Here is a 25811-nt window from a genome sequence, read left to right as displayed (position 1 = left end):
ACGCCATATACTACTCGTTGATGGTGTTCCAAACTATCCTCGTACAGATTTACATTCGCTAAATGCCTTCAGTGGCGGCGGCCAGCGATGTCCAGCCAGCCTGTTCCCAAGGCGCCAAGAAGGCTGCCCGCTGAGCATCTCCAGCAGTAGATGTTCCAGCATATGCCTTTGCTAGATCCTGGGCTTCCAACAACCCCTTTGGAGGAATGCCCCTTGCTGCGACCTTGAGCGCCATCTGAGCCGCGTACTCGTCGCCGGTAGATTGGGCCAGAGCAGACCAACCATGAGGTAGGTCAGGATAGAGCATGATATCTGTCTGTTCCTGTGTTCTCATATCCTCCTCCGTGCGTCCTTCTCCAAGCGTGGCAATGGCACGTAGTGCTTCGCCAATGTGCGACTGCTCTGAGGCTGTTACCTTGTGATTGGTGCGAAGACCGTTAAGTTCTTCGACAACTGCTTCCAAAGAATCCTCGTCGTTGTCCAACAAAGCCACCACACCAAGAAGAAGAACCGACCGTACATGTTCAGGGTGTTTTTCAATCACCTCAAACAATGCTTCACGAGCTCTCTCTCGGGACGACTCGGCTCCCTGAGCCCAAAGTACTTGAGCCAACAAGCATACAGCATCGGGGTTGCCAGTAGACTCCTCCAGAGCAGACTCGAAATACGTGATCGCTTCATCGAACTGGTTGTTGTAGTACTGCGCCAATCCTACAGTGAGATGTGCAGACAAGCGAGCTCTCTTGCGTTGTTCACTTGAGAGCTCGTTCTCTGCCTCCTCGCTGCTCAAGCCCAGTGCTAGCTCGCCACACTCAACTGCCTTCTCGTATGAGCCAGAAGCGAGGTATGCTCGTGCTAGATCCGTTTTGGCCAGAGCAAACTTGGCAAGACTTTGAGGGGATTCGGTGCTTTCGTAATCGGCCTCAACGGTCGAGGAGATTTTTTCTAGCGTATCAACAGCACGGCTGCTCTCTCTGGTACGCTCTTGAAATAGTGTCGTCAAGTGACCAAATGCCAGGTCATCGGATTTGAGGCTTTGATGTTGGTTGAGAGCGAAGAGTGGTTGAATGAGCGATTCAACGTTAATTTCATTGGGAGGCGATGAAAGAATATGATCGAAGAGGGAGCTTGAGTAGTGACGCCTGGTAGGTACTGAAGATGCATCTGCAATCTCCATTGCGTGGGTGAATAGTCCTCGGGCTTCTTTAGCATCACCATGAAGAAGAGCCACAAATCCCTGCCCTAGCCAAGCGTGTGCATAGTCAGGGTCAGTTGACTGGGCCCTCGTGAAGACCTCGTTAGCTAGCTCGACATCTCCGGACAAAAGGGCGAGAGTTCCCAAATTCGTCCAGGCCGCAGGGCTTCTCTCGTTCAGGTACAGACTTCGGGCGAAAGCATGCTGTGCTACTGTAGGGTTGATCTTGCTGGTTACTACGCCCAGAGCATTCCAAAACTCCGAATTCCCAGCTTCTAACTCGATAGCACGCTTGAACGACCTCACCGCAGCTTTGACGTAGCTGCTGGACTTCTTCCTGATCTCAGATGGCAGGCAAATATGGGCGCGATGTTCAGCCCATCCCAAATTGTAATAAGCCACGGCTTGCGCGTGGCGATCATTGGACGAAATGTGAACACCTTGCTTGTGGCACAAGATCGTAGCGTGGATACATCGAGTGAGATCAACCCCAGGCTGCTCATCATCTGCGTACAAGCCCTTTGCGAAGACCACATCAGTGCCAACCTTATCAACACTGGCGAAAATCTCATAAGCGTCCTGTGAGCCCTTCTTAAGAAGCTCACTGATGGATTCGCAGGGCATATCACGCGTGCGACTCTGCACAGAAGAGAAGACAGAGCAAGCATCAGCTATAGCTTTCCAGAAGTTGAAAGTCTCAAGAACACTGCCTTCGGTTGTCTTGGCATACTCAATGGTCTCGGTTGCAAGCTGGACTGCTTTTCCGAATAACCCTTTCTCGACAGACGAGAGGGCGTTGTCGACTGTTGTTTGAAGCAAGGCGATAATAACGCCTTCCTCCTCAGGGTGCGTTTCAATAACGGACCTGTAGAGAGCGATAGATTCGTCGTACTCGCCCAGTTCACGCTTGATGTTAGCAAGCATATACTTGGTAAACCAGGTGTCTCCGGAAATATCTGCTTCGGTTTCTTCCTCTAGCCTTTGTGCATTCAGAATAGCCTTAGTGGCAGCAATGTGCCGACCGGAACTGTGGTAGCTCTCCCCAAGACCGACCCAGCAATGGTAATCTTCAGGGCTAATACGGAGCGCTGCTTGGAAAGACACAATAGCCTTATGAAAGTCTTGCTTATTTAGCTCAGCCACGCCGAGCGCAGCAAATGGCCAGCTAATGCCCTTCCTCTTAGATCCTGGTGGCGGCTTCACCTTGCCAGAGTCAACAACTCGGCGGGCGACGAGCTCGACTCTATCCCAGTCTCCGTCGTCCGCAAAAGATCGTGCAAGTCTTTCGGCGGCAACCACTTCCGCATGAGACAGTTCCAGTGCTTTCTGGAAGCAACGTCGTGATCTGCCTTTATCCTTCGCATAGTCTGCATAGTATATTCCTAGGTACGTGTATGTGGGTGCGTAATTAAGGTTGTTGTTCAGGGCACTAAGCCAGTATGCATATGCGCACTCTCCTTTTCGTTGTTTTCGTGCAGCCTTACTAGTGTCGATGTTCCAGAGGCAAACTCCCAGGCGATGCTGCGTCTCACCCAGCAACTCCTTTGATGCAGTACCTTGCTTTTCCAGCGGCTCAAGACATTCGTGCAGTTCATCCTTTGCGGTTTTCCAATCTCCCTTGAGTGCTTTGACCCAGGCGGCCTCGGACTTTACCCTGATGTTTGTTTGGTCACGTTCCAGAGCCCGAGTAAGATATTCAATAGCTTCATCATACTCCTCCTCTTCCTCGTAAATCAGTCCAACGCCGATCAAGGCGGAGGTGGAAGTGTTGTCCCGCTCGAGAACTTTGTCAAACAGCTCCTTCGCCTCTTTGTGGTGTCTGGGAGATTGGTAGTAGACTAGTGCTGTTCCGAGCGAAAGGTAATAAGAGTCCTCGGCGTTTGCGAATGAAAGGCCTGTCTTCTTACGCTCCTGTGTTAATAGAGCCGAACCCTTGCGCATAAGCTCAACAGTACTCTCATACTCTCCAAGGTGAAGAAGATATTGACCAGTGAGTCGGTACGCGAGAACAGAATCAGCAGTGATAATGCCTTCGGTTATCATGATGAGTCGATCCTCGTCAGTCAAAGGAACCACAAGGGTGGGAACTCCGCCGTCGTCGTCGTCAGAGCTTTCGTCTGACTCACTTTGGGCTGCCTTGGCCTTTTCTTGTGGCTTCTCTGGTGGGAATGGTGAGATTGGGCTTGTCAGGTAACTTGTGATAACTTTGTAAAGATCACTGTCGGGAAAAAATGAACAGTACGCTCGAAGGACATCCACGTCCAATTCTCGAATCTCCTTCTTGTCCTGCCACTCTATAGAAATATCCCAAGCAAGCTTGTATGGATATCTTATGGCAACCATGCCGTTGGCAAGATCGAGCACTTTCTGACGTTCGGCGTCCTTTTCAGCGCCCGTTGGAGCGACCAGGAGACGATCATAACAGAGCTGGAGAAGTTTTTCTTCATACTGCCGTCTCAAATCATCGTCATTTGTCCAGTTGATTAGTTGCCGATAAATATGCTCAAGTTTACTCTGGCTGTAAACTTCCCGCTTGGCGTCAAGGGTGACCTCGGTGAGTTTAGCGCCCAGTTTGGTTCGTCGCTCTCCGATGAGAGTATTTATTCGGTGTTTCTCAGCCTTCTCTAAAATGTGCGCTACCGTCTCATATGTCTTTGCTGGGTGTGGGAACCGGCCCTCGAGGATGGGGTATAGAGGGCTTTCGGGGAGTTGGATCGAAAGTGCTTCAGCATATTGGGTCTCATCGCCTTGGACTCTTGCAAAGTCGACAAATTTGTCGACAACATCTTGGCACTTGTACATATCATCGGCATCTCGATAAATCTGTGCCAGATTAACGACTGCCTGGTGGTAATCTGCCAGCTTCTTGTTGCTTTGCTTCTCAAATAGCTTGATCAAGCCCTGCCATGCTTGTGCTTCCTGGGGACGAAGCCACGTTGCAGATCGATAAGTCTCTTGAGCTAGGTCAAGCCTGTCCTTTTTATCCAAGGCAAAGGCTAGGAAAATGTGTCTAGAAAGATTGTCAGCTTGAGCCGCTCATGGCGGGGTACTGCAGCTCTCTGTTGCACATATTTGGTATTCTCACGCTTGGTAGTTCTTGGGATCCTTTTCCAGAAGTTCCTTTGCCTTGCTCACCGCATCTTCAAACTTTTGCTGGCGAATAGCATCGTTAATGGCCTTGAGGGTTGCCTTTGTCCCTGACATGATGGCTAGATTTCTGTTGTGTTGGAGGACACCCCCACCAAGCTCGTGGAAGTTCCCTTTGCTCTCTTGATGCTTTAAGCTGAAATTTGTGGTGGACCTTTAGATGTCTCAGCCAACGAAATAGTTCAGTCGAGTGAAGTCAACAAGTCCAAAAGACAACGCTCCAAAGTACATTGAATGAATGGATCATACATAATAGCCAGGCTATTGCAGGTGGAACTGCTCTGTGGATGAATTATGTCATTCGAAGCTCACTGATAGCCGAAGATGTCCCGCCTAGGTACATATGTCTTGGGTCCCACCTCGCAAACTAGCACTATCTGTAGAGTGAGTGAGTACCTTAGATATACTAGTAAGGTATATTGCCTTATATATCTAGTCAAACTTTCATCCATGTATAGGGTTTGATAGAAATGTTAGGTGGAAGTTTGAAGAGTGCATTTATTATTAAACCTGAACTTGGTTATAGATATAGGGTAGCATGGGCTAAGGTAAAGTTCACAAATAAGGATACTCCCCCATCAAATTTCCGTCAATAGTGCGATATAGCTCTGCGAGGGCAGTAGCAGGACAGTCATCTCCGCCTCTATATGGCCTATCGTCCTCATCGACCACCCCTGGATAGGGCTCCGCAGGATAGTCCCATTTTGGATCGATCATCCTCACGAGGACATTGGCAAGATGAGGCTCATCCAATTCGATGTCGAGGCCGAAAGAAAAGTTGGCCAATCTGCTGATTGCTTTTTCGTCAAGAAGGATGCATGCTGAGAACCTGCTTGTACCAATTCCTCTGAACATGAGGTCATCTTCGAGTACCCCGAGACTTCTGAGATGAGCACGGAATTCCTCCCTCACTCGATCTTCTGATGCGTTCTCTAGAGCCTCTTTGTCTTCAATGACTTCAAGCTTGAATCTTTTAGTTGCTTCCTCACTATAGAGAGAAGGTGACATTAGCCTCAGGCTTCTGAGTGTGGCCTGGACCAGGTTCTCCATGGCTTGGTTGATGTTTTTGCGCGCCAGACTGGAATAAGATGTGACGAAGACGAAATAACCCCACGTTGGGTCCGTGGCTGCCTGTCCGAGTGGTCCTCGTGTCTTATTTTGATGTGCCTCTACGGCGGAGAGAAGCTTGCGCACATCGTCAGACCTCTTTCGGTAGCCGAACCAGTCTTCATTGTCGCGGACCCACCGATTGAAGGGTCTCTCCCTTTCAAACACTTGACTATCGAATTCAGGTTCATGACTATAGTCTGAGGGCCTGATATCCAGGTCGACATCACTGAGATCCCGGGCTGTTTTCTGAATGGCTGGATCAGCACCAGGACCGAATGAGCGGATTTTAAAAGAGCGCTTGTGAGGGACAGGGCGGATTTCGAGAGAAGGATCTCGTGGCGGAAAATCCGTTATAGGAAAAGAAGAGCTCATACTGTGCAGGAAATACAGGAAATGCAGGAAGTGATAGTCGAGTGTGAGTGAGTGTGGGTAATGGGAGGAAAGGCAACAATTATTGTGGTAAACAAGAGAGTGTAATGTCGACTGGGTAGTATAAATACTGATCTCAGCAATGCCATCCACAATCCTGGTTTCATTACAGGTAGTTTGCCGAATCAGATCGTATATGACATGGCGTTTGCATAATCATCAACGGATAGCAACATGGCTCGTTACCTTAGTAGTACCTACCTAGGCAGAAGCCCAGGCAGTAGGTAAGTGCTTTATGGTAAACCAATGAAAAGCCAGCGTAAAACATACAGCCAACAAACTTACACAGATCCTTGGACAAAAAGTCAGGTGCATAAATAGAAACTTCGCTTCCAAACTTTAGGCTGTAGGTTAGTTTGAGATACTCACTATTGATTCAACAGGCATGTCATGTTAAGCCACTCTAGGGGAGGAAAGAAAACTCGGCACCTTGATCCTCAATGATAAAAGGACCTAGATAACGTAGTAAAATTTGAGAATGCATTCTGCTAATGATTTTGACATCCTATATCAAGGTCTGGTATTTTCTTGCTCCCTAAGACCACTGTAGTATAAGTAACGCGAAAGAGTGAGTACATCAGCTCACACCATCTTCATGCTGAACTTCATAAGACTGCGGCAACTGTAATTTGATACTGAAATACGCCGTCATAGAGCGTCAAAGCCTATCCTCACCAGTCATTATTTGTCGGTTTGCTTGTCACCCTCTTCATATCATTCACTGGGTACAACAGTCAGTCCAGGTGTTATACCAAAGTTTTGCAAAACAGTCTAACTACTCATGTTGAGCCTTCATTAAACAATCTAAAAGCCAGTTACGAGATATATAAATCTGACATTTAGTGAGTGTCGAACCAAAGTAAGGTTTATTAAGCTTTCATCTGAATCACGAGCTGCCCTACACGTGCGCACATAAACTTCTCTCGACGTCGTTTCGAACAGGTGTTTTTATAATCTGGCTGCCTACACTCTCTAACACGGCCTAGTCGATCCGCCTACATGGTCCCATTACACGAGGATATCTTCGCGTCTTGTGACCATGATCCCGAACCCGAGTCTGGGCCTTTCGAAGAAATTTTTGATTTTTTCTGCACACCAGTAGTAAGACAGTGTACTCAATGCCAGAAACTCGGTAGGCGCTGTTTCCGGTGCCGTTTGAAGCTAGCATCAGGGGAAGAGACTAAGGAATCTACCAAGTCAGCACTTGAACTCGTTGTTACTTCTCAAGGTGCTCAAGGTGCTCAAAGAAACAACGAATCTGATGATACTATCCTGGAGCCAATCCCAAAACCTACCAAAGCCAAAATGAAACGATACGGCCACAAAAAGTTGCACAGAATGGAGAAATTCCGAGCGCCATCCCATGGTCCAGTTTCAAGTCTCAACTACGAGATTGCTCACAGACTACCCCCAAGAATAGAACCGAGAGCTTTCATACTTCTTCCCACGAGACATACTTTTACGATGGTGCAATAACGAGCAACACTCAACACTACGAAAGCAGTGTTTCATCCCGCGGTGCTAACATCCAGTCTAGGGCGAACGATGCCTACCCCAAACTAACTTGTTACTTACATAACTATCGTTCTTCTCAGATGAAGGAACTAGCTCCTGGACCTCCATTCTATCATCGATCGGGCGCAGAGATTGAGGTAGCCAAGATAGACAGAAACTGGTACCTCGTTTCGACAAAGTGTCACGTTAAGAAACACGACAACGGCGGCATTACGCACAATCATGAACACCGACATTGGACAGAGCCCTTCGGGGAACCCACTCATTGCAATAATTGTAGGTCCCTCAAGGAGGAGGAGGCCAACATTCCTGGGTTATTTTTGCTCTAGCATATATGATTTTGGGAGATCAGCTGTACACTGGCTGCAAGACAGGATCACTGATGTGAAGCATTCGGATGGAATCGACTAGCGGAGCTATCTATACCATCACATAGAACTTCTTGCTGTGCCACTGAAGAGGTGAACTGAGACACTGGCATGCCCATAAGGAGAATGGCTTGCATGTGAATACCACCAACATGCAACCACCAAGATCGACAACCGAGTCGCCACAGGGCCCGCACACACCTTATCTTTGTATACGAAAATGGAAGTTCCACTTCCATGGGGTTTTCGCATTCAAGGCTGGTTTTCGGAAAAGAAGTCATATCGTTGGTTGGGGGCGGATATTTCGGAAAGGAGGCACTTAGCATAAATGGCTCGTATGTCATGGCGGGCATAACCGAATTGGAGTAAATTGGGGGCCAGCCGTTCATCGGACGTGTGTATATACCCAAAATTTCCCTGATTCGGGTGGTTTGTCTCTTCAACATTCCTATATCATGAGAAAGCAGAGCCGATATTCTTTGATCCATAGTCAACATATTTTGACCGACACTTTCGCCGCGAGCCTCGATATCTATTCGAAAGGAACATCACAACGGGGATTTCTGAAACAGCACCATTAGGCCAATTCACGAAATCATCCAGTGCGACAGCAGAACAGTGAAGATTCGGTTTTGTTCATTCTTCCATTCTATCTTTGTTATCACTCAGGCTGCCGACTTATTTCCACCGGCCAGTCCAGCCAACCTATCAAATCCGTATCTAACAAGCCTCTTATCGTTTCGAGCAGATGCGTGGCCCACCCTTCCATAAACCATGACCTTTTCATTGTCCTGAACAAAGGGACGTAATACGCCATCAAAAGCAGAGCCTGAGGTGCCTTTCGCTGAAGACAGCCAACAAACAGATCTTGCATGCGGTACAGCCAGCCAAACACAAACTTGTTCATCATTGGGACTTGGACAAGTCCCTCAGCGTTGCCAAAGTTGGCCTCGTAAACATCGCACAAGCTTTTGTGAACCCTTAGATACAGAGCAGTATCTGGGTTCTCATGAGACGCTATCCATAGTCGAAGCTTCTCAAGTGGCCCAACCCAATCAATGTACGAGAACCCCATAACCATAAAATCAGGTTTTGTATCTTCCATCTCTGAATTTGTGCCACCGCCGCCGAGAGGGGCCATGAGGCCCGTAAAGAGCGTTGCCGGCTCGATGCTCTGTCGGATCAACCGGACTCCATGAATCACAGGAAGCCATCTTTGTGAGATTCCCTCGCCAATGACACACACAAGAAGGTCGTCGGGACCTGTTGGGCCAGCTGCAAAGGTGCAGTAGCAGACGAGCACCGCTGCGACATAGAGAGCGCCGCAATTTGCTTCGTTAAGGTTCGTTAAAGTCCTGTTCATTTCGTAAATACCGAGCTCAGCATGATGCGCCGCAAGAGCGAGGCTCTGGGAATGCCGCTCAGTCCCCTTTGGTTCTTGGTATACCAGATGATACCCTGCCAGAGCATACATCATATGAAGGACGAAGTGATAGGAAAGGCCGATCTGGGGGACATTTCGCGCCCAGAACGATGCGATATCATCGACAGGGTCGTCAGCATCGTGTAAGGTCCTTGAGGTATTGGCCATGAAGTGGAAGAGCAACTCGGCATCAGCAATATTTAAGGAACATATTTGTGAGTTTGATATGGTTGAAGAGGAAACTGGCGTAGCTGACGTCGAAGACGGCGATGTTGTCGTCCTGTCTGATGCTGGCGGGGGAGGAGGTGGTGGTCGCGTGAGTGCAGCCCAGTCCTTGCGTGGCCTTCCAGGACCACGTCGCGGTGTCGTGGCAGGTTCTGCTAAAACTGATAGTATCTCCGGGGGAGAAGTGTGCGGCGCTGAGTCGTCACTAGAAGGTGGTTGTGGTGCGAAATCGCAGGGTATGCCAAAGCGCACGCAGTTGGCACAAGCTGGCTTCACCTCGTCACACTGGGGGTCTTGTCAGCTCTGATCTGGGACATTCGGAGACTTTATTTTTCATCTTTTTTTTTCTCTGGGAGGACTCACCTTTACTTTTCTCCTCTTGCAGTTGAAGCATCCGTTTCTCGATTTACGGTGTGGTCTTCTGGCAAGCTTGGAGACCCGCGCAGAGGAGATGCTCTCTGGACCAGTTGGCTGAGGCGTCGTTGACTTGCGCATGCTATCTACCTTATATGACGATGCAGTGTCTGTGAATATTATATAGAGAATGGCCAGATCATCCAAAAAGCCCCAGCGGCTATAGAAGTACGCAACGAACCACGAGTAGGAAACACCAACTCTAAGTGCTTTTGCTTTCAGGCGTCGTCATGGGCTTCAAGACCCTTCCCGAGGTGACCGGGCGATGTCTCCGTATCTGCGGACGGAAGCGCCGGACGGTCTCAGCTCTTGGACCGGGAGAGTCCAAAACACAAAAACGATGAAATTCGAGTCCGGTATTCAGAATCCGACAAGTCCCAACTCTTACCGGATCGCCGAATGTGATGTTCGTAGGGGTATTTGGAGTTGATGATCTATTAGTCCAGCCACAACCGGAATAGTAGCAGTGCCGGCAAATGTGTGTGGGTCGGTGACAGATGATTTTAGAGTTGATATCCTCGACCCGAGAATGAAATAAAATCTGATGTGAAGCAAGGGTTCTCAGCTTTATGACAAGAGCGTCTAGAACAAGAAAGGCAGGCTGTTGATTCAAGTAAAATAAACAAGAAAATGGGGGATTGGTTGGGCGAGGGGAGCAAAGTAAAGTAGGCAGCTCCAGCGGAGTTAACTAACGGCGACGGGTTTTCGCATTTGTAATTGCGTAAAATGTCCGATTTGCGAGGTCGTAAAGCTATGCCTGATTCGGCCAAAGGAATCGGGCTGTCGTTAGTATCTGACCAAGTTCTCACTCTTGAGTGCAAAACGTAAGAGGAGAGGATGAAGCTGACGAGATCATTTGGGGCTGCATAGGGAGGGAGTCTCACACACTCGCACCCGCGGTTTGAACTATTTACGAGGTTCTAAGTTTCTATTCTTGTTGCACAACTATAACTGCTACCTAGGTAGAATTCGTGTTAGACCTTCCGAGGGGGGGGGCTTTCACGGACTCTCGGACAACTTTGCTTCGCTTACACGAGCGACAGCAGATCTGGCTGACTAAATTTGCCTGGGTGCAGCATTCGTTTTAGCGCCTAAATAAAGCCACCATCGGACCCATGGATGACGAATACGATTGATTGATTGATATGCTCGGAACTTTTGGTCATTATTCACGTTTTATATCCGAATTTTCTTAAACTGACAGGGCATTCTCGCTTTCTTTTACCCCCCCAAGCTTTCGAGGGTACTGCTTTTAAGTTTAATTGCAGTGGTCATGCATTTTTTACTCACCTGCCCGCTACTATGCCTCATGTTTCACTATACGATCAATATTCACTCCCGTGACGTCTACGGAGACTTATCTAAACACGATCACTAATTCTTATCTCAAGTGGCTTGCTGATATTAGAGCGAATACGGATTCAAATCGGCTGATGTTCGGGTCGCTCATAGACTCCGGATAGTGGGGGACATTGCCCGTAGATGATGGTCTATGATAATGAGACTAACAATGCATGGCCCTCATGACCTCGGAATCAAGAAGGATGAGACATTGAAAGATTGAATGCCTTTAGATGCCATTCTAGCTTCCCCATACTCCTAAACGCCGAAGACATAGTAAACTATTCCAGCTTCTCCATGATATACACCCCTTCCAGTCTATATTCCGCTGACTAACAAGGGTCCTCCTATCCCTGTTTGTCCCCAGGCGCATACGGTACCCAGCCTTGAACGTCATCGTCAAGTGGTTGCCCCAGCTAACCAGACTTGGCCTATTTCCCAGTTTCCCCTTCAGCTCCGCATTCTCGCTCTCTCAACACCAGCATAGCGGTCTAGAGAAGGGCAAGTCATGTCGTCTTTTCGCCTGTTGATTGAAGATGGTCAGTTCCGTGATGGATACGGTCGACAAGTAGTCCTCCGTGGCATCAACCTCGCTGCCGATGCCAAACTCCCCAGCGAACCCGATCAACCATCTCACATTCCCACTGACTTTTTCGACGGTGATAATGTATCATTCCACCAGCGCCCCTTCCCCAAAGAAGATGCACGATCTCATTTTGCGCGCCTCAGACGATACGGCTTCAATACTATCCGCTACATCTTTACCTGGGAGGCACTCGAGGCCGCAGGACCTGGGAAATACGACGAAGACTTCATCCAGCATACGATTGATATTCTGAGAATAGCAAAGGAGTATGGATTCTATATATTCATGGACCCTCACCAGGACGTTTGGTCTCGTTTCACTGGTGGTTCGGGAGCGCCGCTATGGACTATATATGCATGCGGCCTCAACCCTCAGAGCTTCGCCGCGACTGAAGCAGCAATTGTTCAGAATACATACCCCAACCCTGATGAGTTCCCAAAAATGATCTGGTCTACGAACTACTATCGACTTGCAGCTGGTACCATATTCACTATGTTTTTTGCTGGCAAAGACTTTGCTCCAAAGTGTATAATTGACGGTGTGAACATCCAGGATTACCTACAGGACCATTTCATGAGAGCATGCGGCCAACTTGCCCAGCGAATCCACGAGGCAGGCGATCTGGAAGAGGTCGTTGTCATTGGCTGGGAGAGCATGAACGAACCAAACAAGGGCATGACTGGTTATAAGGATCTTACTGTGATCCCTAAAGAACATCCTTTGAAGAAGGGAACCTGTCCAACAATGTGGCAGACATTATTGACTGGAATGGGACGAGCTTGCGAAGTCGATACTTGGGAGATGGGCGGCCTCGGCCCTTACAAGACTGGCACAACATTGGTTGACCCTCATGGCGAGGTCGCATGGCTACCAGCAGACTATGACGACTCAAGATATGGTTGGAAGCGCGATCCTGGCTGGAAGCTCGGCAAGTGTGTCTGGGCACAGCATGGAGTTTGGGACATGGAGACCGATACCCTCCTTCGCAAGGACTACTTTGCTAAAAATCCGAATACCGGCAAGGTCATCGATTATCCGCAATTCACCAATACCTATTTCATGGACTTCTGGCGAAAATATGTCAAAACTTGCCGTGCCGTCCATAAGGACTGCATTATGCTTATGCAGTTTCCTACACTCGAATTACCGCCCGAGATCAAAGGAACGGAAGACGAAGATCCTCGAATGGCGTTCACACCGCATTACTACGACGGTATCACACTCATGACAAAGCACTGGAATAGCACGTGGAATGTGGATGTGGTCGGAGTCTTGAGAGGCAAGTACTGGCATCCGGCACTGGCGATCAGGATCGGAGAGACGGCCATTCGAAACTGTCTCCGTGACCAGCTCGCAACGTTGAGACAAGAGGGCCTTGACCGTATAGGAAAGCACCCTTGCGTGTTGTCAGAATTTGGTATTCCCTATGATATGGACGACAAGAAAGCCTACAAGACAGGCGACTATTCGAGCCAGTCGGCGGCAATGGACGCCAACTACTTTGCAGTTGAAGGATCTCAGATTGAAGGGCATTGCCTATGGACATACTGTGCGAGAAACGATCACTTAAAGGGAGACTTTTGGAATGGAGAGGATCTGTCCATCCTTTCGCTGGATGACAAACCACTTCCAGAATCCCCAGTTCCCGAATATTCGCAGTCATCGCTGGATCTGGCGAGGACTGCGACTGCGCCAAACACGAAGAAAGATGTGGCTGATGATCGAAATGTTACACCCGATAACCTCAAACGGACACTCACCAATCCGTCGATCAGCTCCGCGCCCTCAGCCAAGGATCCTCAGCTAACCAACGCCCCTGGCTTCCGCGCAGCCGAGGCTTTCGTACGCCCTACGCCGACGGTGGTATACGGTGACATTGTGTCCACCGGATTTGATTTGCGACAGTGCACATATCTTCTCAAGGTCAAGGCACCAAAAGCAGCACCAGATGAGGCGCCTACGATTGTGTATTTGCCCGAGTATCATTTCCCTAAAGAACAGTGCGAGGTGGCTGTGTCCTCAGGCAAGTGGGAGCTTAGCACAGATGACGAAGAGGGCACAACACTTCAGAAACTCAAGTGGTGGCATGCAGAGGGAGAGCAGAGCCTCAAGATCTCGGGTCTCGTGCGGAAGCACAACGTTCCCGTAGGATCCGAGGAAGATGCTGGCTATCTTGAACAATGTCAGCAAGGCTATGGATTCAATTTTGGAAGCTGCAGTGTTATGTGAGCTGAGCCTTGTTTGAGACAAGGCGCGTATAAGTCGCATCAAATTCAGTGTATGGTAGATTGGAATACGTCTGGCGAGCATGTTCTGGGATAGGCGTCAAGGTTTAATATTGAACGATATATCGGATAGGATATCTTTAAATGCTACTTGAAACCGTTCCTACCGGTGAATCGTGAACTTTGTCTGACCGGGAAGGTAATTTCTATACGAAGAGTACACGGGGTTAAGTTTTGGCCAGGGGAATTTTCTGGTCAAGCCATTCCTTGGCCGCTAATTGTACCGCGATTTAAAAGGGTCACCGCCTTACCATTCTCAGTAGAGTACAATTCATGATGCAGAATCTCGTGTTCAGTGTGACGCCACAGGAAAGGACCTTCGATTCGCAATTTTCCCATAGGCGAGGGGATGTCAGCTTGCGGGGAGTCCCAATGCTCTGGTAAGGGGGAATTGACTTCAAGGTGTCCCTAGTCAGGAACATTCTCGTATTCACGATACCAGGTTTATCTGTGTTGCCATGGGTTATGGATCCAGGGGTTCTCTAGTGGACCTAGACAATGGAAAGACGATAATCGAATAAACATAGAGGGTTTAGAAAAGTCTGGCAGATAATTTTGAGAGAAGAAGTGTAAGTGAGCAAGACATAACCGTCCCATGACAACCAATCCGAAAATGACAATTCCAATGAGCAGAGGCAGGAATTGTCAATTGGTGCCCCCCCCCCCCCCCCTTACCCCGAGACTGGCGACATTTGAGTGATACCGATTTGCTGGAGATCCCCCTCCATTAGTGAAGCTAACGCATGTCTCTTCACACTCTGCACACCATCTCAGCTGTCGCTAAGCGCCAGACGCCCTCGAGCTGAAAGAGGTCTGCTTAGGTTCTCTTCTGCTGAGAGGAGAAAAACAGAGTTTCCTGTCTAACGGCTCGGAATAAACCTGATTGATAGTCGAACCGTAACTAGCCAAGTCGAGTTATTCGAATACTGCATTAGTTTAGTAGTCTAACTATTCTTTGTTCGATCAATTAATATTTCACGTGTTGGTCTAGTCTAACTTACCTACCTAGTCCTCAACTCCAGAACTTACTGCTCCTCACTCACTATCTCAACCTGTCAGCTTCTCCAGTCTACCAACTATCAATCAATCAATCAATCATCTCCTCACTCCCGTCCCAGTCGGGCCAGTCCCTCCACTCCATGATCCCTGACATCTCAGCATCCTTCTCTATCCCATCCTAGCTTCGTCTGGCCTAGGCTAGCCCCCAGGATCCTTGTCGAGACGACCCACCTCGACATGTTACTCCACCGCAGATACAAACCATGAAGGGTAGCGATAGCTTGCGACGGGTTAACCGTCCCGCTGCCAATTTCGACCTACCAACAGCTCAGGCCCAGGCTCAGGCACAGGCCCAGGCGCAACAGCAGGCTCTTCGGTCTCAATCTCAGCCTCAAGAGCCCATCTTGGGATCTATAACCTCGACGAGCCCAGAAATCACCACTTCTTCGCTCCATTCTCAGCCTCAGTCTCAGTCTCCCTCGACCGTCAGGTTCCGTTCCTCTTCGAGACCCAGTCTTCAGGACCTAGTCCCTGTCGCCGGGACTCCAAAGCCAACCGTCCACGACCAACCTCCAGCCTATGCCCTGTCGTCCTCATCCTCCTTGACGGGGCCGTCCTCTTTTTCCTATCCTCCAGCGCATCCAACTGCTGGCGCCGCAACGATACATGTCCATACAACCCATACACATCCGCATACGCACACACATACTGCCCCGGCGGCTGTCAATCGACCCCGGCCCCTGGGCCCATCCTCCTCCGACATAGCGACTGCAGAGCAGGCTCACTTCCTCCACCCTGTCTCATCTGTCTCGAGCTTACGTCCAAGGTCTTCCACCACTAGCGCCACTGCTGCTGCTGCTGCCTCCCCGTCTCCATCGCATACACCAAATCCTCTTCTTCGACAACACACCTCGCCGCCGTCTACCGTCGACAACAACTCTGCCCACTTTGTTCCTCGAGGCGGGTTGCCCCCCGCGCCGTCCATCATGTATCCGGCAGGCCAGAGACATGTCTCGGGCGCCGATCCCACACGACCATTCCAGGTCCCTCCGCCGCCGCCGCCGCCCATGGGAGCTCCGAATGCCGGCCAAATGGGTAATATGATGAATCTGCCTCCGCCGCCGCCGCTTCCTCGATATCCCACCGCACCAGGCCCCTCCGGCGTCGCGATACCCCCACCACCCGGTCCGCCCCCGGCGAGTGCTCTCGGCCAGCAGCCTCCGTGGCACGGCGCCTTTGGGCGCATGTACGACGGACGGCCAGGATACATCCCCCCGCCGCCGCCCGGTCAGCACCAGCCGTACAACCCAAAGTTACACGCTCAGATCGCTGCTGGGCAAACAATCTCTATCCCTCCACCTCCTCCGCCGAATGAGGCCATGAGTGCGACCTATATACCGCAGGGCGACACTTACGGAGAGGGAGTTGGTATCCCCGCCTTTGGACTGGAAGACCCAACCCTGACTGTCAACTCGCAGACATCGCGGCCAGTGACAACGCCGCAGAGCGGAACTGACACAAATGCCACAACGCCCATGGACGAGGCCACGAGGGAACGCCTCTACTCTGCCACTAACGCCCAGCCGCGCGGCACATCCAATTCTTCAAACGCCACTCCTCCCAGCTCGATCCCACCGGAAATCGCTGCCCAGTGGCCCCTCGATACGGTTCTGATTTGGTTAGCCCAGAACCAGTTCTCCAAAGACTGGCAGGAAACCTTTAGGGCACTCAACCTGCACGGAGCGCAATTCCTCGAGCTCGGAAGTGGCCACGGTGGGCGTGGTAATTTTGGTATGATGCATCAGCAGGTGTATCCAAGGCTTGCCCAGGAGTGCACCAACAGCCGAACCGGCTGGGATCAGCCCCGTGAGCGAGAGGAGGGCAAGCGAATGCGAAGACTAATTCGAAGTATTGTCACCGGTCGACCAGCTGATGTGTCTAAAGTTTCAACGGCCCACGGCCGTAAAGAATCCCTCAATGGCGGACATGGGAACAACCTACCAAGCGCTGGAACCGATCCCATGGATTCGCCAAATGTTTGTCGACCCGCTCGGTGTTGTGAGTGTCAGCCCTTACTAACTTTTCTCGTAGACACCTCTCAATGCCCCTGGCCCTGGCTTTAGTGGCCGCAGGTTCTCTCAGACCAGATCTACTACATTACCCAACAGTGTCAGTGGGTCCAACATCAGCTCTGAGTCTAACCACCGTAATATTCTCAAACATGTCGATACGGATGGTGCGCGCCGTCATAGTCCTAATGTGAGCGAGTCGAGCGAGGCCACGTTCCGTGGCCCTGCTGCGCGCTCAGCGAGTCCAACAGGCAGCCCAGGCATACCTCCGGCGCTTTTTACATCGACGACGACACCTATTCTCTCACAATCTCCTAACACAATAAAAGCTGGGCACCGTTCAAGAAGCAGCATGGATTCCGTTGCTTCTGTCGCAGCCATATATGGATCCGGAGTACCGACAGATGCCGCCAACTTACTTAGCCGGAACATGAACCTGGGAGAAGTTGTTCATGGGCGTAATCATGATATCCGATCTCGGCACTCGCCTTCAGAAGGAGGGGAGAGGTCAGCAGGCGCAGAGACACCCGCTTCGGCCAAAGATTCCAAGAGCTTCCTGAGCTTCTTATCCAGGAAAAAGAGACAAACCAAGGATGATGGTGCATACCCATCACCTGAAGAGATGGAAGCTTCCCCAACTTCACCACAAGGATCTATCCGCCCGGTAGGCTTGGGCGTTCGAGGAACCAATGGCAGCGATACTAATCTTGAGCTTGCTGGCTCAACGCTGGGTAGTTATGATGACAGGAACGGCCATGCTCTACGACCAAGGAGAATCAGCCCCGTAAGGACCTACGTCCTGGCCACCATGGATTACTGGAACTACCGAATGTGCGACATCACGGAAGCAGAGACAGCAGCGGAAGTCCGTCAAGTTATCTGCATGCATCTTGGCCTTGGCGACTTTGAAAATTCTCACATTTATCTTACAGAAGTTGGCAAGTTTGAACATGTGGATCCCCTAGACGACTCGAGCCTTGTTACCGTCAAACGAGCAAAGGGTGACCCTCTTGGGACACTTAAATTCTTCGTGACACCCCCAGGAGTTGCCCCCATTTCCAGTCTTACCGCTAAAGCTGAGGTCCCTGTATCCTTGTCTCCCGGTTATCTCCCACCAGGAACCACTGCTGAGGATGCCCAACGAAATAGCAGACAGCGATCCAGTTCATCCCCCCCCACCTCGCGTTCTAATACATTGACAGACGAGAAGACTGAGGATAAGGTAGCTAGAGAGGCAAGCTCATATAGAGCTGAAATGGAGAGAAAGCAGCGTGAGTATCTGGCCAAGAGGAAACAAGCAGCGATGAAGGGTAGTCCTTCAGAAACACTTGGACCTGGCATCGTCGGCCGGAATGTCGATTTCGACCAACCTCGAGAGTCGCCGTATGAGGACAAGCGGCCAGAGCAACTCTTCCCCCAAAGACGACCTCCAGCTCCACCAAGCGATCCTTCTGCGACGTTGATCAAGGCGAACTCGCTAAGCAGAAAGACTGGAGCCAGCATGCGCGCATCAAGTAGCAGTCTTGAGGGATATCCAACACCACGACATCCGACCGAGAGTGAGATGACAGAGAAGTCCAGGAGATCCAAGGGAACATCACAGCCAGCTGCAGGTCCTGCTGGTATTGGGGCAGCCCTTGCAGGTATGGGCAGAAACTTGAGCGCTATTGGACAATCTGCCAAGAATACTCGTGGCTCTTCTCCCTCCCGATCCTCAACACAATCAGTTCCTGGAGGTAAGGACACCTTCTCTAGCGTCGACACTCCTCAACCAAGCTTGGGTCGAGATAGTCCCAGTGCAATAGCAACGCCAGGTGCCGTGACCTGGAGCAAGAAGAACTTGCCCTTTATTGTGCCGGACTACTCGCCCAGCCAATCACCTATGCTAAGCCCTAATCTTGAAGCTGCACCAGAAGCTAAATTTTTTGAAACAGTCCTGAGGGCAACATCTCCTACTGGTATGAGCCCCAACTCGAGACGTACAAGGGGTACTTTCGCCCCAGACCATGTGTCACCTCCAAAACGACGTGCAACCCGTGGGCCAGATCCAGACTTTGAGGACTCGGATGTCCAATTTTCGAAGCCTGCTCCCGCACCACCAGTTGACGATGATAGCGGGGATGATTCGGATGACGGGCTCTTTGCCATCCCTCTTGCCAATCGAAACAAGGGCAAGGGTGCCACTGCGAATGGTGATGCAAACGGTCACAGCAAGCGTCCTAGTCTGACGGTTAATACGGCGCGCTCCAGGAAGGGCCTCTCAGTTGCCTTTACATCGCCCAAGTCATATGGCAGTAGCGTGACTCCTGACAGTAACGAAGATTCCCGACAAAAGCCGACTACTCCCCGTTCCGAAACGTGGGAATCGGAAGACAAGGACAAAGACAGTAAATTGGGCCGGCGAAAGTCGTTCATCGAGAAGGATGTGTGGGCTAATCGCCCTCCAACGGACGCCCTTATCAATAACCTTGACGACTTCTTCCCCAACCTGGATCTTGATCAACCTGTTCTTGATGAACCTGGTGAGGGTGGACTGCCACCATCTCCAATTGCTGAGGGCACAGAAACCACATCTGATCAAGGGCCATCCCAGCCGGCAGTGTCGAGCCATACTCAGCAAGCACCGCCTGCAGCAATTCCGCCATCCCGGCAACCATCTCTATACAATGAAAACGATACTCTTGGCTCCGATGAGTCGACCCTCAAAGCCCTCGATCAACAGCGGCCCACTTCTGTGGCTGCAAGGAGTATTCGGCGCTCAGGCGGTCTCGGTCGGATGAAGTCCATTCGAGAAGTCGCCCGAGGCGCTCACGAGGCCAACAAGCGAACCAACTCAACTAACCAAGGACCGTCGTCAGGCAACATTATGCGCCGGAAGAGCACGAAGATGTTCAACGCCAACATTGTACAAATCCGACCAGATAGGCGTGGCAGTGTCATAATGCCACAGATTCCTCAAGATACAGTGCCAAAGCGACAGACGACATTTAGGTGGTTCAAGGGTCAGCTCATCGGCAAAGGTACTTACGGCCGAGTGTACCTCGGTATGAATGCCACTACAGGAGAGTTCTTGGCTGTGAAAGAGGTCGAGGTGAACCCCAAGGCGGCTGGTGGTGACAAGAGCAAGATGAAGGAGCTTGTTGCGGCTCTAGATCAGGAAATCGACACAATGCAGCACTTGGACCATATCAACATTGTGCAATACTTGGGATGCGAGCGAAAGGAAACTAGTATCAGCATCTTTCTCGAGTATATTTCTGGTGGCAGCATTGGATCATGTCTGCGCAAGCATGGCAAGTTTGAGGAGTCTGTCGTGTCTTCACTGACAAGACAAACACTCTCCGGCCTCGCCTATCTACATCGTGAGGGCATTCTGCATCGCGATCTCAAGGCCGACAATATTCTTCTTGATTTAGACGGAACGTGCAAGATCAGTGATTTCGGCATCTCCAAGAAGACAGACAACATTTATGGCAATGATAAAACAAACAACATGCAAGGTTCGGTATTCTGGATGGCCCCAGAGGTCATTCGGTCCCAAGGCGAAGGCTACAGCGCCAAGGTCGACATCTGGAGTCTGGGTTGTGTAGTCCTGGAGATGTTTGCTGGCAAGCGCCCCTGGGCCAAGGAAGAGGCTGTTGGTGCCATCTACAAGATTGCTAATGGCGAGCGACCACCGATCCCCGAGGACATCCAGGATACTCTTGGGCCACTAGCCGTTGCCTTTATGATGGATTGCTTCCAAGTGTAAGTTTATCGATATGACAGTGTTGTTCGCGAGGCTAACAAGAAGACAGAAACCCCTTCGACCGTCCTACAGCGGATGTGCTCCTGTCGCAGCACCCGTTCTGTGAACTGGATCCAAACTACAACTTTTATGACACAGTGCTGTATCACAAAATCAAGTCGTTCAAATAAACTAGGTATAGATACACGATCTTGAACGAGGTGGTTAATTATCCTTCCCTTCTTTTTTTCTTGCATGTATCAGTGGCATGGGACTTATACGCTTGTGAAGTTCGAGAGCGACGGCGTCATTATGGGAACACGGCTTGATAGCTGATTGGCATTGTTTATGTATGGAGGGGACGCAAATGGTAATGAAATGAACGGCTTGATGGCTGATGATATCCGATACTGTGAATTATGTATCAAGTGACTCAAAAGAGATTGTCCAAGCTACCTATACTTAGGTAGTTACTAACATAGAGTCAAGGTGTTTCTACCTCTCATAGTATATGTTTAATATGGGCTTATTAGACAGTTACTGGGCCTCTGTCCCATCATATGCTTGTCGGTCGTCACTACTCCAAAGTCAACATGTATTAAGCCTTGTAAAAACAGAAGTTTATCTCTGGACGAACGTCACCAAGATCGCACACTGTTATAAAAGTCCACATCTCCGTTCAGTACTACTACTACAAGGTCATTCATCTCAATACACTCGAGTTTTATCCAGCAAACGCGGCTTCTCTCAAGCTTATCAATACTTTGATATATTCTACAGTACTGTTCATGGCGGACCCTGCCACCGAAAGCGCTGCTCTAGCACTATGCAGCTTATACGAAGATCGAGACAACAAGGAAAATGTTGAGCCTTCATTACCGACTTCTAGTCCTTCTCCGGCGTTGCCAACCCCTCCATCGTCGGATAATCGGCTTCATGTCACGGACAGTCCACCTCCATCACAACCAAAGCTACCACAGTGTCTGGAACCTCCAATTCCGCCGCCGCAATGTCACCTCCCTGTCCGTTTTGACCTAGACCATCCCTCTTTGACTCCAGGGGCGAACTGTACCCATTCTCAGCTCTTGCTTTCACATCAAGAAAGGAACTCACACCCCGGCCGCCCTGTATTACACCTCAGGGGCTTGTTCAGCAACAATAAGCTTCTCCCACCATCTGGCCCTGATCCGAATCGACATTGGCAGCTATCGTATCATGAGGACGGCACTCGGAGAGAAGGTATGGCGGCATTCAGCTTACTCCTTGCCCACCTTCCTAGCATAAACAACTACAAGGGGGGGATGCTGGAAATGAGGGCTCTCCTCGAGGAAAAGATGTTTGAGCTCTGCCATCTCATGGAGCATAAAGAACACAAATATGGTGGGCTTGAGCTCTACACTCTCATAGAGCATAAAAGGGGGGACCTTCCTAGAGAGCTCGTCGAGAAGATGATGATGCTTTATTTGGAGTCCGGCTTCAGGTTAGCCGGAGAAGGAGACCAGCAGAGGTCCATCCTCGAGCAGGAACGGGCGAAGATGGAAGTTGTTTTGAGTTGGATATTGGCCCTCATTCGGCAATGGAATAATGATGTATCGAAAATCCCTTTTGAAGATGCAGCAGAGCAAAATCCTCATCATCACCAGCAACATCAGGGGGCAAAAGTCTAGATTGTGGCGGAAGTCTGATGCACACATATACTTTCGGTTAACCGTTTCTTGTGAATCTTGGTGTTGACCACTCAATTTCATTGCCCTCGCTACAATATTTGGTGTATTCCAAATATAAGTTAATAGCAAGATATCAGTCCTCGACAGGCACCATGACAAGTAAATTGACTTACTTGGCTCACTTGGCTCACTCGAACTTTTGGTCTCTAGCCCATCATTCTTTACCGTCGGTCTCCCTTGTCTTTCCAGCCCGTCCTTTGCCGGGGGCAACATCAAACTTCAACTTCCAAATATCCTCCTGTTTGAACATTGTAATGCACTCAGCCGCACTTGGCTGTCCGTATTCAGGATCCGCGCCACCATCTAGCAGCTCCTTGATTTCGTTGTTAGTATTACGTTTCAGCTCTCCATCTAAATATATATTCTAATCTGGAACATCTTCAGAGAATGACTCACTTGGATTACTGCATCTTCCTTCTTAAACACCGCCCCAGCGAGAGGACTCTGCCCTCGGTCATTGAGGCGATTAGGGTCCGCGCCATGTTGAATGAGAACCTTTACAAGATCGGCATGGCCATGATACGCAGCGAGCATAAGCTTCGATTATCAGTACAGACTTCTTGAAGAGGTGATGGTCGAGATATGCTTGAGTGTCATGATCATACCAGAGTATCGCCCTTGTCATTTGTCAGATTTGGAGGTAAGCCTGCTGGAAGAGCCTGCTCAAACGTAGCCACGTCTCCCTTCCTCGCTGCATCGTACATCCTGCTTGCGAATTCAATCATCTCCGATGTGAGAGATCCCGCGCGGGCTGGTTGGTTTGAAATGTCGCTCATGATGGTGCCCTAATTGCGGCCTCAATACGGTTATGTGATTTTCGGGTGGCAAGGCTGATTAATGAGTGCAAAATGTTTAATTTTTGAGTAAGTCACAAAGAAACGGTCGATTATGGGTGCTTGTGATGTTGTCGCGATGATGGAAGAGAAGCCCCGAGTTATCGAGTGAGGTTGAATGAAATGACGTATGCTAGCTTAGTAGGTATGTAGCTTTATTCTAATGGATGGCGTAAATGCCGGTAAGACAGTTTGATGGGACAGTTACGGAGGCGTACTTCAAAAGTACATGACAAGGCTGTTTTCCTAAAACAATAATATTGCGCAAAACTATTTGCTAAGCTGCCTTTCTTGGAAGATCTTATTTCCAGTTGCTCTCGTGTCATTCTTGGTGATATCAATACACATACTCAATCTGCATCACGCCCAATGGTGGGTGGTCTCTGACCTCAAAACTCATATGCCCAGGTTCCCAGGCTCAACGACTCGTAAGAAAAAGAACAGGAAGAAAAAGTGTCATCACCGGTGGTGAGCCTCGTATTTTGCTCGTATACTAACAACGGGGAAATAATGGAATCGCGATGCATTCTCGTACAGTTGTGTTCACAAGGGGATAGATAGATAGTTGTTCAAAAACGCCATATGTAGAGCATCGATTCGTTTCATGCTAACCATTTCTGATCAGTCGAAAAATAGTGAGTATCATCAGAGAACCTACCGTAAGGTACTCGTTTATCTCAAATGTTCGTTTCACACTGCATTTAGTGCAGAAAGTCTGTAATACCGTCGCCTTCGCCATTGTCTGGCTCATTTGGAATCGGCGGGTCAGGTTTTGGCGTCTCTGGACGATGCGCAATGGCAACGATCGGGCTCATGATGACTTTGATGTGTTCTCCCTTCTTCTGATGATATTATGTTCGGGTCTTTGGGATCAGTTCGACCGAGAAGATGACAGCTCTTTAGCCTCAAATATTAAAGAGGGAAATGGGTGGGATATATAAAAGCAAAAAGTCAACTAACAGCGCGGGGGGCACGTTACGTTACGTCAGGGTTTTGTGAGCTATCTAAATCATTGGAGGAGCTGAGCCAAGACAAAAAACGTGTGGTTTACATTCCATCCAATACATTCCGACTCAACAATTGCCGCGTGGGTTAATAAGGGGTTGCAGTCGGGTATGACGAGCACTGTAGTGAGTGATCATGCGATTCTTCGAGGCCCAATCTCAGGTTTCTTTGGATATCCTCAAAAGGGCCGTTAAGTACCAGGACCATGGATATCATTTAGACAACATTTTATAGTTGACAGAGAATGCGGGGGGTTGGAGATTGTTCTTCAGATCTTTGGTAACATGTCCTTGCTTTTTCCGCGGATCTGGATAATTAATCGTTGGTAAAGGTCCCTGATGAGCATAGGGTAAATGAATTGTTACAAGTTATCTGTCATGATGCACTGCATTCATTGCACATTGAACCTGGTCTCGATACTTGCATGACATGACATGATATGATATGATATGATATCAAGCATGTGATTCGAGCCTCACGACATGCAATAAAATTGACTGGACCCTGAACCTCTCTTGGTCATCGCTGACTGATGCCAGCAATTATAGAGACATCTTTTGTCTCTGGAAAAACACCATTTCTTCATTCAAAGGAACCACCTAGACCAAGCAAAAATGCTCGTCGCTCAACTTTCCCCATGTACAGTATGTAGCCCCCATCACGATGTGGAAGTCTGACAGGGACAGGGAGCAAGGGTCGAGGAAACCCAATTGGTTGTGACATCCTTGGAGCAGTTGGCAAAAAAGACAGACAGACAGACAGACACAAATAATTGACAGTTGACGAGTGTGTCTGTTGTCGAAAATTGAGCGAGATTGGCATCTTGTACGTTTCGGGTTCTCCATGATAGCACCAGCCCGTGAACGACACATTCTTGGAGATCCTCAACACCACGCTTAGATTACCCGAAAACAAAGCGATGGAAGAAAACCAGCCAGAATGGAATTGCTGCCAAGTTGCCCATTGTTACGATCTCCATTCCCCTGATATTTTTGTACTTCTGATGCTGTGTGGCTGAACTAACAGTCGGATCCGGCGGGAGAGGGAGGGTACTTCGGCTTGTGATCCTACGAACGAGATGAGGGGTAGCTCTCTACTCAAAGCGGTTCAACACCAGTACCTCATGGCAAATGTTGGTTCTCAATTGATCGTCATCGAAATCTCAAGCTTCTTGGATTTGGCCGAGCTTTCCACTGATGGGTACTGTAAGACTCGAATCCTTTGCGGATCGCTTTCTAGCGGGGAGACGTAATATCAGATCAGGGCAAAGCGGGTGTCGTGCATGCATGAGACGGACTAGACTGTCTAGATTGGCATCAACTTCTGAGCTGTACGGACGGTGCATGCGGTCACGTCGGATAAAATGGAGGATACAGACAGAGAGAGGTCAAAGTCAAAACCCAAAGGTCCACC

General features: G+C 49.5%; 9 protein-coding genes across 9 annotated transcripts; 3 read left to right on the top strand and 6 right to left on the bottom strand.

Annotated features, from left to right (window-relative positions):
* Positions 1–58: 58 nt before the first annotated feature.
* FPRO_06265 (uncharacterized protein) lies at positions 59–4399 on the bottom strand (the record flags this gene model as incomplete). The annotated part of the gene is made up of 2 exons (XM_031228841.1): positions 59–4205; positions 4281–4399. The coding sequence occupies 2 exons, from the start codon at positions 4397–4399 to the stop codon at positions 59–61; spliced, it is 4266 nt and encodes a 1421-aa protein (XP_031079137.1).
* Positions 4400–4897: 498 nt separating this feature from the next.
* FPRO_06266 (uncharacterized protein) lies at positions 4898–5824 on the bottom strand (the record flags this gene model as incomplete). Its single annotated transcript, XM_031228840.1, has 1 exon — positions 4898–5824. The coding sequence occupies one exon, from the start codon at positions 5822–5824 to the stop codon at positions 4898–4900; it is 927 nt and encodes a 308-aa protein (XP_031079136.1).
* Positions 5825–6055: 231 nt separating this feature from the next.
* On the top strand, positions 6056–7357 carry FPRO_06267 (uncharacterized protein; the record flags this gene model as incomplete). Its single annotated transcript, XM_031228838.1, has 4 exons — positions 6056–6105; positions 6616–6723; positions 6868–6982; positions 7007–7357. 4 exons carry the CDS (start codon positions 6056–6058, stop codon positions 7355–7357), a joined length of 624 nt encoding a protein of 207 aa, XP_031079135.1.
* Positions 7358–8425: 1068 nt separating this feature from the next.
* FPRO_06268 (uncharacterized protein) lies at positions 8426–9907 on the bottom strand (the record flags this gene model as incomplete). Its single annotated transcript, XM_031228837.1, has 2 exons — positions 8426–9697; positions 9776–9907. 2 exons carry the CDS (start codon positions 9905–9907, stop codon positions 8426–8428), a joined length of 1404 nt encoding a protein of 467 aa, XP_031079134.1.
* Positions 9908–11675: 1768 nt separating this feature from the next.
* Positions 11676–13982, top strand: FPRO_06269 (putative glycosyl hydrolase; the record flags this gene model as incomplete). The annotated part of the gene is made up of 1 exon (XM_031228836.1): positions 11676–13982. The coding sequence occupies one exon, from the start codon at positions 11676–11678 to the stop codon at positions 13980–13982; it is 2307 nt and encodes a 768-aa protein (XP_031079133.1).
* A 1318-nt stretch (positions 13983–15300) lies between these two features.
* Positions 15301–21024, top strand: FPRO_06270 (uncharacterized protein; the record flags this gene model as incomplete). Its single annotated transcript, XM_031228835.1, has 4 exons — positions 15301–17073; positions 17129–18842; positions 19041–20853; positions 20904–21024. 4 exons carry the CDS (start codon positions 15301–15303, stop codon positions 21022–21024), a joined length of 5421 nt encoding a protein of 1806 aa, XP_031079132.1.
* Positions 21025–22714: 1690 nt separating this feature from the next.
* Positions 22715–23336, bottom strand: FPRO_06271 (uncharacterized protein; the record flags this gene model as incomplete). The annotated part of the gene is made up of 3 exons (XM_031228834.1): positions 22715–22873; positions 22957–23097; positions 23166–23336. 3 exons carry the CDS (start codon positions 23334–23336, stop codon positions 22715–22717), a joined length of 471 nt encoding a protein of 156 aa, XP_031079131.1.
* Positions 23337–23886: 550 nt separating this feature from the next.
* On the bottom strand, positions 23887–24144 carry FPRO_06272 (uncharacterized protein; the record flags this gene model as incomplete). The annotated part of the gene is made up of 2 exons (XM_031228833.1): positions 23887–24000; positions 24052–24144. 2 exons carry the CDS (start codon positions 24142–24144, stop codon positions 23887–23889), a joined length of 207 nt encoding a protein of 68 aa, XP_031079130.1.
* An 853-nt stretch (positions 24145–24997) lies between these two features.
* Positions 24998–25270, bottom strand: FPRO_06273 (uncharacterized protein; the record flags this gene model as incomplete). The annotated part of the gene is made up of 1 exon (XM_031228832.1): positions 24998–25270. One exon carries the CDS (start codon positions 25268–25270, stop codon positions 24998–25000), a length of 273 nt encoding a protein of 90 aa, XP_031079129.1.
* Positions 25271–25811: the final 541 nt, after the last annotated feature.

The sequence above is a fragment of the Fusarium proliferatum genome (assembly GCF_900067095.1).
Source record: "Fusarium proliferatum ET1 genome assembly, contig: FPRO_scaffold003, whole genome shotgun sequence".
Classification (NCBI taxonomy): Eukaryota; Fungi; Ascomycota; class Sordariomycetes; order Hypocreales; family Nectriaceae; genus Fusarium; species Fusarium proliferatum.
The sequence above is the reverse complement of the archived record's forward strand: the minus strand, read 5'-3'. Positions and strand labels throughout refer to the sequence as shown.